The sequence below is a fragment of the Alligator sinensis genome, unplaced genomic scaffold, assembly GCF_000455745.1.
Source record: "Alligator sinensis unplaced genomic scaffold, ASM45574v1 scaffold381_1, whole genome shotgun sequence".
NCBI classification, from domain to species: domain Eukaryota; kingdom Metazoa; phylum Chordata; order Crocodylia; family Alligatoridae; genus Alligator; species Alligator sinensis.
Genome location: NW_005842440.1, coordinates 329,873 through 344,438, shown reverse-complemented (window position 1 = coordinate 344,438; position 14,566 = coordinate 329,873). Strand labels below are relative to the sequence as shown.

General features: G+C 43.5%; 1 protein-coding gene across 3 annotated transcripts in view; it reads right to left on the bottom strand.

Annotated features, from left to right (window-relative positions):
• Positions 1–14,566, bottom strand: part of ZFYVE1 (zinc finger FYVE-type containing 1) — a 30,759-nt gene extending 16,193 nt beyond the window's left edge. For 2 of the 3 annotated variants that reach the window (XM_006030360.2, XM_006030361.3), the window contains exons 1-2: positions 14,510–14,566; positions 12,733–13,630 (exon numbers count right to left, since the gene is read on the bottom strand). In XM_006030360.2, the coding sequence (XP_006030422.1) occupies positions 12,733–13,230 (498 nt within the window). In that variant the 5' untranslated portion in view covers positions 13,231–13,630; positions 14,510–14,566. Of the gene's footprint in view, positions 1–12,732; positions 13,631–14,509 lie in introns of those variants that run through there. The other variant, XM_025211979.1, reaches the window with a different exon arrangement.

Here is a 14,566-nt window from a genome sequence, read left to right as displayed (position 1 = left end):
TGCTCTTCAAAACTCCACAACTTCTCCAGGAGACCTGTTCGAATGCTTAACCACCTCCCGGCATGAGAAGGTTCCTTCTAACTTCCGCCTTAAAATTTCTCCTGCTGCGATTTGAGACCACTGTCCCTAGTTCCATTCCCTGCAGCCACAGAGAATAATCCATTTCCATCCATTGTACAATTACCTTTTCCTCAAGTATTTTGAAACTTTTATAATATCCCTCTCAATCTTCTCTTCTCCAGACTAAGTAATCTTAGCTTTTTCAGCCTTTCCTCATAAGCCTGGCTACCCAGACCCCTAATCATTTTTGTTGCTCTCCACTGGATACTGTTTAATATGTCCGTATCTTCCTTGAAGTGCAGGGCTCAAAACTGGACTCCAGATGAGGCCGTACCCATGTCAAACAGTGTAGGAGGATCTCTTCCCTTATAGTACATGTGCCACTGCTGTTTGTGGCAGGGCACTTGAGTGCCTGCCACCTAGAGTCAGCTGACCCAGGGAGTTTGCAGGTAGGGCTAGGCCAGGAAGAGGGAGTCACTTGACTCAGGAGGAGAGCTGGGCTTAGAGCAGGTATAAGCCCCAAGAGAAACTGGCAGTAAGATCTGGGGTTTGCTAAGAGAATACCACCAGCTCAGCAGGATGGCTGCAGCTCCAGAAGGTCAACATGGAGGGTAACACCTAAAGCAGTCTGCAGGTCCTGGGGTGAACCAAGGAGAAGAGGAGATTCCTACAGATCCAGGGAGGGGTCTGGAGCTCAGATTAAGGGGCTGAGCATGCGAAACCAGAGACTGCCCAGGAATCTATTGAGAAACTGAGTGTATGGGACCAAAGGGGATCCAAGACCCCCAGAGGAGGGGCTAAGTGGAAATGAACACCAAATGAGGATGCCACCTGCAAGGCATGAGGCACGGTGTAGAGGAGGAATGGAGTTACGCAATTAGCCCAGAAGGCAGGGACCACTGGCACCTGATGGTCATTTGAGAGACATCTGGAAAGCCCTGAGGCAGCCTCCCTCATATCAAGACATCAAGGCATGGCAGAAGACTGAAGGGGTGGGCGATTGCCCAGAAAGTGAGGGCTGCAGGAACTCCAGGGGCTTCATGGCCACCCCTGGAAGAACACCCCGTTACACTTAATACAACCAAGTATGCCGTTGACTGCTTCTTCCCCCCACCCCCAATAAGATCATACTATTGACTCACATTCAGCTTGTGGTCCACTGTAACTCTAGGTCTTTCCTCTGCAGTACTGCAGCCTAGCCAGTCATTCCCCAGTCAGAATAATTGCATGCAATTATTCTGGTCTCAAGTTCAGGACTTGGCACATGTCCTTGTTGAATGCTGGTAGAAGCAAAGGGTTACAAAGAGCTACAGCAGGTCAGCTCTATGCAGCACGCCCACCAATAGAACAACAATTTATCTTTGTCTGATTCAACTCCTACAAACTCCGGAGCTGGTCCAGGGCCTAGCTGGGCCCAGATGTTTAAGGGATATGAATGTGTACAGCTCTCCTAAAGTTCCCAACAGGCTGGTCACTTGAAACACTGAACCATTTTACCCCTTTCCAATGTACTGAGGGCAGAATCCCATTTTACTTTACATGCCCAAATGGCAGCTACCTAGCTACATAGCCACTGTCTGTGGCACTTGAGCACACTTGATCCTCCTTCTCCACCTGCAGAGTTATGTCCACACGGCTACTAAACAGGAGCGGTAGGCTGCATAGCTTCTGGGCAGGAACGCAACTCCTATGTGCAGATGCTGGGCAAACATAGGTCTTCAAATTCTACCAAGCCAGAGGAGGAGCTCCCCGTGCTGTAGCTACAGCTGTTCAAATGGCAGCCTATAGGCCAAAGGACTAACTTGCGGCCTGCAGGCTCCCGCCCAGCCACCACTCCCCACACTGCATCTTCTGCCACTGCTGGGGTCTCCAGGCACCTCCTCCAGCTTCTACTTCTTGCCCCTGCCCCAAGATGCGAGGCACCATAACTAGCAGAGCCCATGGAGTCTGTATGGCTTGTGCAGCTGGGAGGGACCCAGCTACTATGAAGTTGGACAGCCCTGTTTTATCCTAATAGCCGAGTGATTAGAGCACTTACCCATGAAACAGGAGACCCAAGTTCTAGGTTCCCTTGCTGAGAAAGGGTTTGAACCCGCTTCTCATGCACTTTCCTGCATGAGATACCAACTTGCAATGTACAGGTCTGACATTATCCAGTGCCCCCCACCACTTTGGGGTTATGTTCAGGTATGCCTGTTCCTACCCAACTGGAGTACAGCCTACCAACCATGCACAGTAGCCATGAGGCCACTTCCATATGGAGATTGCATGTGGAATAGGATAATAAGCTATATTTAACAGTACCAAAAGTGGCAGTTGTGCAGCTGGGCAATTGGGCAAGCAAAATGAAACAAGATTCTGCCCTATGCTTACCTATGCTTGGAAATACAACTGAGAGACATTCATGGAAGTCAAGAGGTTTCCCCAGCCAACGGCCAATTTCCTCCCAAATTGGGTACCTTTATGTCCGTCAGAGAACCTCAGTTTTCATCCCAATTGTAAGGACGAGAAATACTGGACTTGAATGCTTTTTTGTTTGTTTTTTTTTTTTTTTCTTCCCCACTTCTAGAAAAGGCAACAATCCACCGGGGAGCAAAACACTCAGGTTTCATCCTAATTGTGGTGATGCCAACAATGGGCAATAGCCATACATTTAACACAGGGGTGGGCAATTATTTCAGGCAGAGGGCCACTTACTGAGTTTTGGCAAGCCATCGAGGGCTGCATGACAGGCAGCTGGGGACAGATAAATATTAAATTTTCTAAATTTTTTAGGGGCCCCATGGGCCAGATAGAATGGCCTGGCGGGCTGCATCTTGCCCACCCCTTTTTTAACACAATCATGCATAGCTGTAAAAGCTTCTTTAATTGCCTAAGAGCACCACACCTCTGACGCAATATCAGAAAGCAAAGAAACACCAATGACATAACAGGTTGACTTCAGAGCAGGAGCCTCCTGAATAACCACATATGTAATAAGTGTCTGAAACAAACTATTACTGTATTCAGATCATAGAAACGTAGATCTAGGAAAGGACCTCCAAAACAACACCCCAGATATCCAACTTCCTCCTGTGACGTAAGATGAGGTATGCTTAGAATAGATCACCCATGACAGAGGTCTGTCCAATGCATTTCTTTAAAACTTCCAATAAAGAACATTTCATAATATCTCTAGGTAGCCCTGGGTGGTTTTCTTCCCCCCCACCCCCACAAACATCTGAAAATAATTTTCTTTTCTAAGGTCCAGCATAAATCTTCTCTCTCACAAAAAAAAGTTAAAAAAAAAAACTGATGAGACAAAAATTAATGAATGAATTACAAACTTTTTCCTAATGAAAGTTATAATATCTATTTTTTTAAACTCTTGCAATATGGTTACATCAGTATGCTTCTAAAATCCAGTTTTTAAAAAACTGGAACGAACTCAGAGCAATAGCTCCTTCAACTTAAAGTTAGAACTGGGGGAGGGAATGTCAAATTAAACTTTGTTGGAAGCATTACTATATAGTCTCAGGCATCTCCCCCAAAAGTGCTGAGCTTTTGAAATACAGTGGTCAGCCAATTTTAAACAGTGAATCTCAAAAAGGATTAGCAACAGAGCTGGCAATGGAAAAAAAAATCAACATACATCCATATCTCCCAGAGCAGCTTTGCTCCCCACAGCACTACTTCTAATGTTTTGGCTGTTTCAGTTTTAAATCTGACAAAAGTCAGGCTTCCATCCAGGCTTACATTAAAAGGCAAAGACACTACAGGTCCATTCCTAGGACTCTCACTCCTAGAATCCAGTTACTGTATCATATTTGAAACTTGCAATCAAAGAACAATTAAAAAATAAATAAATAAATAAATAAATAAATAAAAACCTAGCTAATTGTGAAGACCAGTGAGAGAGCACGTGTGATGCGGTCATATCTGCCTCAATCTGCAGAAAGCCTAAAGCCATGGCTCAGATGTGCAAGCTGTTCCAGCCATCCCAATGGGTTGCTTCAGGAAGCTTCCTTCTCAGTACCATCCCCCAAAAAGGAAGGAAGAGTCAGGCAGGAAGGAACATAGTAGTTCCGGGTTTGTGCGACTACTAATGCTACTTGCTAGCGACACCAGAGTTGAAGTACTGTGAGATGCCCCTGTAAATGGCTCTAATTAGAAGTGCAGTGGTTAGAAAGACCAGCAGAGCAGAAGTGGTAAGGAGACCACAATGATCCTCTCTCTATTTGGGTCTCTTCTCTCACTTCGCTTATTTACTACCTGTAATGGTAGCACTAAGAAATCAAGAGAGACATCCCACCTCCCCCCAGGTTGGTAAATACAGAAAGGAAACAGGGAAATTTCCCCATAATCTTAATTTAGGTAGTCTCCAACATGGTTTTCAAAGCTTAAGAGAAACAGGCAACTGCTAAATGGCCTACTGCCCACTTAGCTGTGTCCTCCCCACTCATCGGCCTCTACAGCACTGCTTAATTGAGAAACAGGGCAGAAATGAGAACAGCTGCCTGTGGAGGGTAGCAGCAACAAGAAAGAGAGGAATCCTGTACATTCACTATAGACAAGAAGGTGGAGAAGTGAGGTGGCAGACAGACAGACTCCAGGATTTTGGATTTTAGATCAGCTAGGAGCCAGTGTGGAAACCGTAGGATTGGTTGTGTATTTTGCAAAGTTGCGGATGGCTCCTCTCTCTCTAAAGTCTAAGAAAAGAAACTGATGTTCTCCAAAACGCAGACAGACCCATTCATTGGGTGAGAATAGCAGGGCTGCTTAATAAATGAACGAACTACACCCATTACCCAGTTTCACTTGTTACTATTTGCAATGGGAGAACAAAAAACAAGAACTACCATAATAAAGTGGAGGAAAAAAGAAAATAAAAAGAAGGGGTTTTGGGGTAAGAGAAATAATAAGGAACTGGCAAATTCAGTGGCTGAGAAATAAACTCAGATAAGAAACAAAAGCTCCATAAAACAGAAATGGGGAGAAGGGGGCAGAAAGCAAGTGAGGTAGAACAGTAGTGGATGAGGGACATGGTTACACCAGGTTCAGACCCATCAAGTAACAGCTTGGGAACCTCTGTAATAGTTGTGAAATCTTGATCTGTGCCACATCTCTTTCATTTTGAAAAAATCTGTAGCCAAAAAGCCTGCTGCAGCACTCGGAGGCTGCAAGAAAGCAGGCTAAAGTCAGGTTTTGAATTATGGGGGAGCGGGGGGGGAAGGGGGGCTGAGCTCCCCCATAAGAGACTAGAGTCCCTCTGTAAGATTTGAAACAAAAACAAAAAACAACCCACCAAATTGGTGGGGGGCAGGGAAAATCCTTCAATTTGATTAGGGCATTGTGATGGGCAGCCCAATATATTCATTTTTTTTGCAGACCCCCACCCCAGTCAAAGTAATTCAAACCCTGACTAAAGCCCTGAAAAACATCCAGATGATAGTGTCTCTGCTGTCAATCTATATCAGTGATTCTCAAATCAGGGTGCCCAGCATCCTGAGGTGCCTTGAGATCCTTTTAAAGGATGCCTCAGGGTGCTGTATAAAACTGGGTATGCAAACACCCCCACATGGTTCACAAGATAAACCCAGAGATTTCAAGTAGAAATCCATAGTGTCAAACACATTATGACCTGTTGTGGCCTTTCCAAATTATTTGCAAGAGAATTGCACTATAATTTCTTACAGTCAAGAAACGAGTGAACACTAAGAGCTCATATTTTAAGGGGGGGCCTAAATCTAGGTTGGGAACCACTGGCCTACATCAAAATATTCTCTCATCAACAGATAGAGGGAAGCTGTTACAGACACAAAGGCAAATAATAAATCTAGGAGAGGATGCAATCTTCAAGCAAAGAAGCATACTTGGTCCAATTTCTAAGGAATTCTTCACTAGGAAAACGTGTTCTATGCCTCTCCATTCTTTCCTCTCTAGAGACTCTGGCCTTGCTCAGGTTGACACTTGCTAAAGGAAATCCACAGTATTTTCAGCAAAGCTATTAAGGGAGTGTATGCAAGTGAAGTACCTAAACCACACTCCTTAAAGAGGGCTTTCCACCCTACACTGCATGTAGAAGTGCAGGTGGAGGGACCATGGGTTACTCTGCTATCAGGACGAAGGCTGTATAAAATGACCTACAAGGTCTATAATGAGCTGTTTGTGTCAACTAGAGTACTGTGGGTTCTTTCCCATTCAGCATGCACATCAGTAATATCCAAACTATTGGGAGCCTTTTCACTGAGCAGTACATGTACCCTGCTCAATGCTTAGTATGAACAAACTTAATTTCTTACTTCTGAAAATTAGATCTCTGCTCTCTCTTTGGAAAGTCCCAGGCATGGACTTGAGATCTGGAGCTGCACCCATCAAAGGGCAGAAATGTATCAACTGGCAAGGAAAGAGGCTGCTGGCTGTGGGAGTGTCAGCTGAAACCCAATATAGGAGGGCCCTCCTTTATCTTTAAAAAAGAAGAGTCAGAATCTTAGTACTTACCTACAGTAACTCCAGCTGCAAAGAGGTTTCTTCATCTGGTACGACTGTCTGCAGAGAAGCTTTCTTTTTGGTTTTTGGTTTTTTTGCCAAATTTAACTAGCACAGGAGGTGCAAGTGTCTTCTGACAGCCACTCCATGACCAAAGATCAGACAGTTCATACCATGCGCAGAGGACTAATGACATAACTGACCAAATCCACAACTCGTTGGGATTTAGGAAGTTGCTTTCTCTACTTCAAGTTCATGCTATTGGTGAGGCTATACTGGAGGACTGAATTCAGCCATTAGGTAATAAAAAACACACAAACACAAGAGCTCAGTAAGCCCATTTCCCATGATTATTAAACCAAAGTAACAAGAAAGTGTTAAAAAATGCTTAGAGCATCTACTTTAGTAATAGTATTTCAGTAGAACCTAAGAGGTTTTATGAATCAGGTCCCCAATATATTAGTTTCTGTACACACAAAACAAGACAGTCCCTGCCCCAAAGAGCTGACAGTTTGTGGGTGAGAGAGATGAGAGATTAATTCAGAGTTATAACTGGAGTAGTCTCAGCACAACAGCCACACTAACCACATCCCACTTTTTTGTAAGCATCACAGCAAGGAATTTTGAAGGAGAATAATTAAATTACCCTATTCCTTTGAACATAATAGGCACTTTAAAAATGAAACAGGTCTTCTAAAAATAGCTTTCATCTTAAATTTGAGTAAAAATAAAGGAGTAAAAAGCTTCTTTATATACCACAGATGTATCTTGATTTGATGGATTTAATTTTTAATTGAGGGTCAGAAAACGTATGGGAGCCTTACATAGGAAGAACAGAGATAGGACTTAACGGATCTTAAAAGTAAAGATAAGGTACTCATGTAGGATATGGTAGAGAAAGGGGAGCTAGTAGAGGGATGCAAGTAGGAGTGACATGGTCCAAGCAACAAGATTGGAGAACTATCTTTACAGCATTTTGGATGGATAAAAGCAGGGCTAGAACACATTTGTCAAGACCAGCAAGAAAAAGACAAGTTACAAAGTGATGAGTTTTAACTAAAGATGCAGCCTTTCCTACCTGTCCTAGGTGCTTTGCTTTTTCGTGTTCTTGTGACAGTACTTAGCAGAATTTGCAGATTCACTGGAATCACGCTGTGTGAGTTTCTGCTATGGCCTCAAACTTGTGAGCTCTGGGCTGTCAACTTTGTGCCTTAGCACCTATGCAGAAGGTATACACAAGATACAAATGTAGCCTGGATTTGAGGACCTAGCATGAAATCAGAGTTGAAGATGATACCATATTATGGGCCTGTATGGAAGGTGAAATTATGTTGTCCATGGTCCTTGAGAAGAGATAGCAAGGTAAGGGAAAGATTAAAAGTTTGAGTTTTGGCAATGCTGGTTTTGAATTGATGGCTAGATATTCACAAGGAGCTACCAGAGATGGGCTGAAAAGTTAGTTTGAACAGAAGAGACAGGTCTGGAGTAGTGAGGTAAACTCAAGATTTATTTTTATTTATATTCCACCCAAGTTAGCTCTAGATTGTAGAGATCGAAGTGGAATTTGTATTTCTCTGTGGATATCCAAGTAATGCCACGTGGAAAGTTGGAGGAGCTTCCTCCTGAAAAAAAAAAAAAATGCTGAAGGGTAATTAGAGAAGTAGGAGAAAAAGCATGAGAGGACAGTCACAAGAGCCAAAAGAAAGCACAACATTTCAAGAAAAAGAGCATGGCCAATGACAGGTGAAGGAGGATGAGGATGGAAATTTAGTAAATTGTGAAATTTAGCTAGGAAGAGGCATCACTGCCTTTAGCAAGAACAATTTCAGTTTAGTGTAGGAAACAAACTGAATTTAAAAGATGGTCCAGGATGGAATGAGGAAGAAGAGAACTCTAGGCAACAGTTGTATACAACGCATTCAAAGAGCTTAGAAACAATACGGCACAGGTTGGTGATTGCTCATGTGTGGGGAGACAGGAATGAGCTTCCCAAGATGGAAAAGACTAAACCTGGTTTATTTAGTAAGGTGAAAGAGCTGGAGATGGGTGGGTGTGAAAGGAAATCAGAGCAGGAGACAGCAAGTGAAGAATTTCTGCATGTGTGACAAGAGAAAGTATTGTAGGAGGGGAGGGTGAAGGTCACATCATATTTTATCAGTTTTCTCTTGGAAGAAATTGATGATAGCCTATGTAAAGACAGAAGTCAAGGCAAAAGGAGAGAACAGTGTCGAGGATGGCTGGGGCATGAAATTCATAGGGGTTAAACTGATGCTGTGCCATCAACAGCAGGCAACTGGGCTTGAAAACTTGAATTAAAAAAAAAAAAAGTTTCCTTCTACTCCTATGTTCTTATTTATGTTGGAGAAGTATACCCGTTCAGCTAGGAACGTGTAGACCTGAACAAGAAGAAAATTAAATTGGACTAAAAATTAAAATAAGCCTGGCTATAGGGCTTCTGCTAGCAACATCTGACAACATGAGAGCAGGAGCATGTTGAGAAAAGGCCAGGGCTGCGGGCTGGCAGAACAAATCTTGTGATGGAGAGAAGAATAAAAGTCAGGTGTGGAGAAGTATGAAGAGAATCAATAACCATATTATAGGAGAGAGGAAAGAGGAGATGGCCAAAAGAAGAGAAGAAATCACAAAAGTAGGTGGACTGGTGGTCCTAGAAGCCAAGTGACAGTTTCTGGAGAGTGGTGTGCGTCAGGGAGCAGGAATTCAGCAGAGAAAACAAAGATGAGATAAGCAGTGTTTGGTGAAGACAAGATTAGATAGATTATTCTTACTGCAAGTGGGACAGTTCAAGTAGCACCTGTAAAATTATAAAATGATAGCAAGGAAAAAGGAAACAGGCCCCTAAAGGGTCTTCCGAGGTATCAATATGGAAGTTAAACATTACTGAGGATTGAGAGGGGGAGAATCCAGAATTGATGAGGGAGGCTGACAGAAAAGAAAATTAATGGTAGATGACAGGAACATGGAGGGGGAGAAAAGAGAAGATATGGATATTTTGAAGATCTCTCTGAGTTAGAGCGAGAAGTCCAACATCTCCCCCGAGCATCTGGAGGGCAGCAAGAAAGAGGCCTCCTTGCAAAAGAGGACAGCTATGGACACCGTGTCAGACAGAGGGACACAGATCACTTCAAGAACCAGGAGCTGAAATATGAAGAGGCTGCAGTGAATGTGATTTTTTTTTTTTTGCCATCTAATGCACATCAGACCTTCTAATGGTGGCCTGAGCAGGAGATAACAGAGGAAAAGGGAAGAGAAGCAGGTAGAACTAGTATGAACTGTAGAGGAGTGAGGGTAACAGCAAATGTAGGGAGAGTGGAGCATGAGCACAGATGTGGTGATGCAGAAAGAGCTATGCGAGCCACAGCAAGTTACAGATGACAAAAAAGAAGCATAAAATATGCTGTGGGAGTACTCTGGGAGGTACTCAAGCAGCTAGGGGGCATGGCCCCAGGAAGGCAGGTGCTGAGGTCCTACCCCAAATGGTAGGAGTTTAGTGGTTAAGCACATCTCTTCTGGAAGGAGGAGGCATTGTTTTATAGTGAAGTACCTGGACAGTCAGTTAGGAGAGGGGTTCCGATTTTGATCTTAATTATTGGTGCATTTTAGGAAACTAACCAAAGGGTTAACTCCCACTTGTGCAGCAAGGATCAGTTAATGGGCACTATAGTGATGAGTGCCACCAAAGAACCTGTATTTGACCTGGGTAAATTTATTTAATCATGTAAAACAAATAGTTGCCTTTTTATAAGTGGTTTAAAATATTTTTTTTCCTGGCTTGTCAGTAAATGGAATTCAGACAAGCCCAAGGGAATTATACATACAGAAGGTTGATTTTCAATATTCCTGTAGTCACAGGAGTGACCAGGTTGGAGATGCTCACCTGAACTTAAAAGAAGATTCCTAGCTCAAGGCTCCAAAATGGAAAATTAAGTCACCATGTTCCCCTTGCGCTCTTAACACAGCTGCCTCTGCCCAGAAAGACTAGACAAGAAAACGTCTTCATAAACGCCAAGTTTGCTGAAGGAAACTTGTGTAAAAATCAGCAAGTCTTTAAATGAGCATCAGTTGACATACATGCCACAACATCGTTGCCACCTCTAGTTTTACAGCAGTCTTCATGCAATTCTGGAATGGGCAAATCCACCACTTACACTGATCAGAAATTCACCTGTCCCACTTTTTGGGATGAGTTGCTGTTCTAATTGCTAAACCTCAAAGTTCAGAAAAGCAATTTGATTATAGAATAAAACTGATCAGAAAGAAAAGACAACTGTAAGTCATGATTTTATTTCTGTGTGACACTACCCCAAAAAAGCACCTGCAGCGTGAAAATCCAGTGGCTCTTTTTTCCTTCTCTAAAAGGAAAGATTTTGCACTCATAAGTCAGCTTGCTGATGATGCATACAGGAGGAAAAGCTTGATTTGGTTCTCTTACAGCAACTGGATCTTCAGGACTATTGAGACCAGAAAAAAGGAAGATGTGTAGACAGCTATTCATATGACAGTGCTTTTTAAGGGCCCTGGGCTTACTAACAAAAAGGTCTCCGCTAAGTTCTAGCAACCAGGAAGCAAGACAACAGAAAACACAAAAATGGAAACAGGGTTGCAATCTGGCTGTACAGGATGTTAAGTGTATATTCTGCAACAAGGAAAGGAATATTTCAGGTTGGGACATTACATGAAGGCAACACACTTCAGATGTTGCATCAGAGAGCCTTTCCAAACCTGCTTCTCCCACCTGCTACACAATGTAACAAATGGAGGCACCCCCTCAACTAGATTAACCTTATATAGTAATAGTACAGTACAGAACTTGTTTTCAACAGGCAGCTAAATATTCACGTAGTAAAGATGTCATCAATTCACATATGCAAATTCATGCTAGTCTCAATTCGCGAGCAGCTTTCACTGCGGGTGCGTAGAAAAGTACATTGCAATCAACCTAAATCGTCACAGATAGGATGCTGGAAAAAAAGTCTGCATTTTTTTGTAAATTGGAAGGTGCAGAAACAAATGCAGAATGGAGCAACTGAGGACTGCCACTGATATCTGAAGGTTTTTTGGAGGTCATCTTTGACCACAGGCAATTTGTAAGCCTTGAGCTGGGCTCAGGATGCATTAACAGTGCAGAGGGAAGTAACCAACTAAATATAGCTCTCTCATAACTATTCAACTTTAGGTTAGAATTCAACTAGTTAAGATCCTGCATCAAACATCAGAATGATGGCATGTGAATGATCAACCAACCAATGAAAGAAAGATCACAATGCTGATGCTGCCATGTGCAGTTATGAATATCTAAATAGTTGTCCTGAGTATCAAGTCACCAAGTGACTTCACGTTTCCATCCTATGACTTGTGTATCTGATCTAGCGGATTGGGGACTAGACCAGGAGCCAAAAGACTAGGTTGAATTTCTACTTCCATCACTCACCTGCTTTGTGACTTTGGCAAGTTACACCACCTCTTTACCTCTTTTTATCCCCATTAGAGATTAAGGATAACAGTCTACAAAATAGACTAGCTTTGTAAACTGTTTCTGGAGGTGCAAAGATAGAATTTTATCACTGCACTCTCTCCTTACGGGTCATTCTGAGCTGAAAAAAGTGACTGTGGTCATAACTGTCAAGCATATCCCAAAGAAATGGCACACTCCCCAAAGTCATCCCATTTACCTCAGTTTTATTCAGTCAGAGCCCACTTAAAAAAACAACCCAGCCCACACACACTTGAGCCCATAACCATACCTTAAACACGTAAACATGGAATCCAGGGCTGGAATGGCAATTCCACACTAGATTTTCTCATAAAACTTCACCATTTCTACCATAATCCTCTCACCCACGGTACCATCTCCCATGTTAGTTGGGTTTTATTCAGGGATGGGTAGCCAGCCGCCAGCTCTTATCTTGAGACATTATCCCTCAGTTCAGCCAGCCCCTTCACCAGCTCTACCTATTGATACAAAGGCTCTCCCAGAAGAGATTCTAGCTATGCACTACACAATGGTCTTAGCAACGTGGCCTTTTAAACTACTTCACAAGGAGGGCTCCTTGTTGGATGGGCACATTCACAATCTAATAATGCCAGAGAATTCCTCTGCTTGAGGAATTCCTTAGTCTAAGACTACTAGGTGCGATTAGCACAGAAACTAGACTTGTCCAGTCAAAAAGCCCTGACAGTCTTTACCTGAATCTCCTCCGTTTCATCCACCAAGAGGAAACTTACAACCTTCTCCGTCATTTTCCTCCTCTTAGTCTCCTCATCCATCCCATCCTCTTCATCCTGTTCTTGGGGTTTGCCAACATTGTATATTGTAATTGGGTGTTTTCTTTTGTTTCCTCCAGCATGCATCCTCTTCTGACATTCCACACAGAGGTTTATTTTGCACATCTGGCACCTCACTGCTGCCCTTTGCCTTGAGCTTGTTGCACTGTTGTGCATTATATTCCCATTGGCACCCTTGCAGGAGTCGCAGTAAGGGACATGACCAGGTTTTATACGGGTCCGTTCGTGGTTTCGTAGCCTTTGCTGCTTATGCAGTTCCTCTTCACAGCGCTGGCATTGTAGGCTCCCACATTCATCACACTCAAAGATTGCTTCATCAGTCCCGCTGCAAACGTAGCTTTCCTGGCACATAAGTGCAGTGTTCTGTCCTTTCTCTGCTGTTTGTGTATGGGCACTCATCTTCAGATTTTTTAAAAAGTGTTTATCTGACGTCTTAATCAAAATGTATATAGATGTTCAGTTCTCAATTGTAAAGTTAGTGTCTTTGCAAGGAGGAATAAAATACTGCAAAAAGTCTATGGTTCCTTAATTTCTTTAAAAGTTCAATGGCTGCTCCTGCAAATATATGTACCAATGTGCATACTGAGTGTCTCGGCCACAAAATGTTTCACGATCTGTAAAGTGCAAACAAAGTGTTCTCTCTCTAAAACAAACTTAAACAATGTAGTTTGCTTCACATAGAGACCAAACTGCTAACCCACTTGTATTCCCTGATTAACCAGAAGCTGTAGTTTCAGTGATGTAAAGAAATCACTCTGGTGTATGTCAGTAGACTAGTTCAAATATTTCCTTGGAAGACCTAGAGCAGGGAAGGAAGGAAGGAAGGAAGGAAGATTAATTTTATTAGTAGCATACAATCTTCAGAAAAAGCGAGACACTAGAAATGCCAACATAGTTTCCCGCCACATTCTCTTAAAAAAACTTGGTGACTGCAGCATTGATGCTTCCCCAGTCAGAGCGGGGGGGGGGGGGGGGGGGGGTGGGGGAGACATGGACAGACACACACACACAATTGTGTCAATACTAGAAGATTCTCTGCTTTCAATCCACAGCTAAGCTCCTCCTCCAGAGTTCACAGTTCTCTCTGGGACTTCCCTGATCTGTTGTGGTTTGTTTTTTTTCCCCCCCAAACAAGACATTCTCCATGCACATCCATCCCAAAGCAGCCACACACAAAAGTGCAAATCATTATCACATCCATGCTGACGCTGGATAGACAGATCCCCTCAGAGGCAGATATGCGCACAACCTTGCCAAAGCGAGGCCTTGGAGACAAACACGTTGCACAACAACGGGCCTTTGTCTCAAACATGCTCGTGGGTCAGCTCACACAGGGAGCCCAAGCGGCGTGTGGTGTGTGCCATGTAACATCATGCAAAGCCAGCCAGCTGTTTATATTTTGCTCAGGTCTCTCAGCTTCCCTGAGCCCAACCAAAACACCAGGTTGCCTGGGGGGAGGGGGTGCTCCAAGGAACTGCTGGATTTGAAACAGTCTCTGTGCCCACGGGGCTGGCACCACACCTACACCCTGCCTGCACTTGTTGCTCCTTCCCTGGTGCATCTAGATTGAAAATACACCCCACCCCCCACTTAGTCACTTGGTTGTCAACAGGCCCGGCCATAGCAAAGGGCAGGCGGATCAGCTGGTGGCTGGGCCCTGCTCCCTCTGCTCACCTACCTGGCACCAGAAGGACTCCGTGACTTTGTCTTTTTAAACATTAGGGGGCCGGGGGGG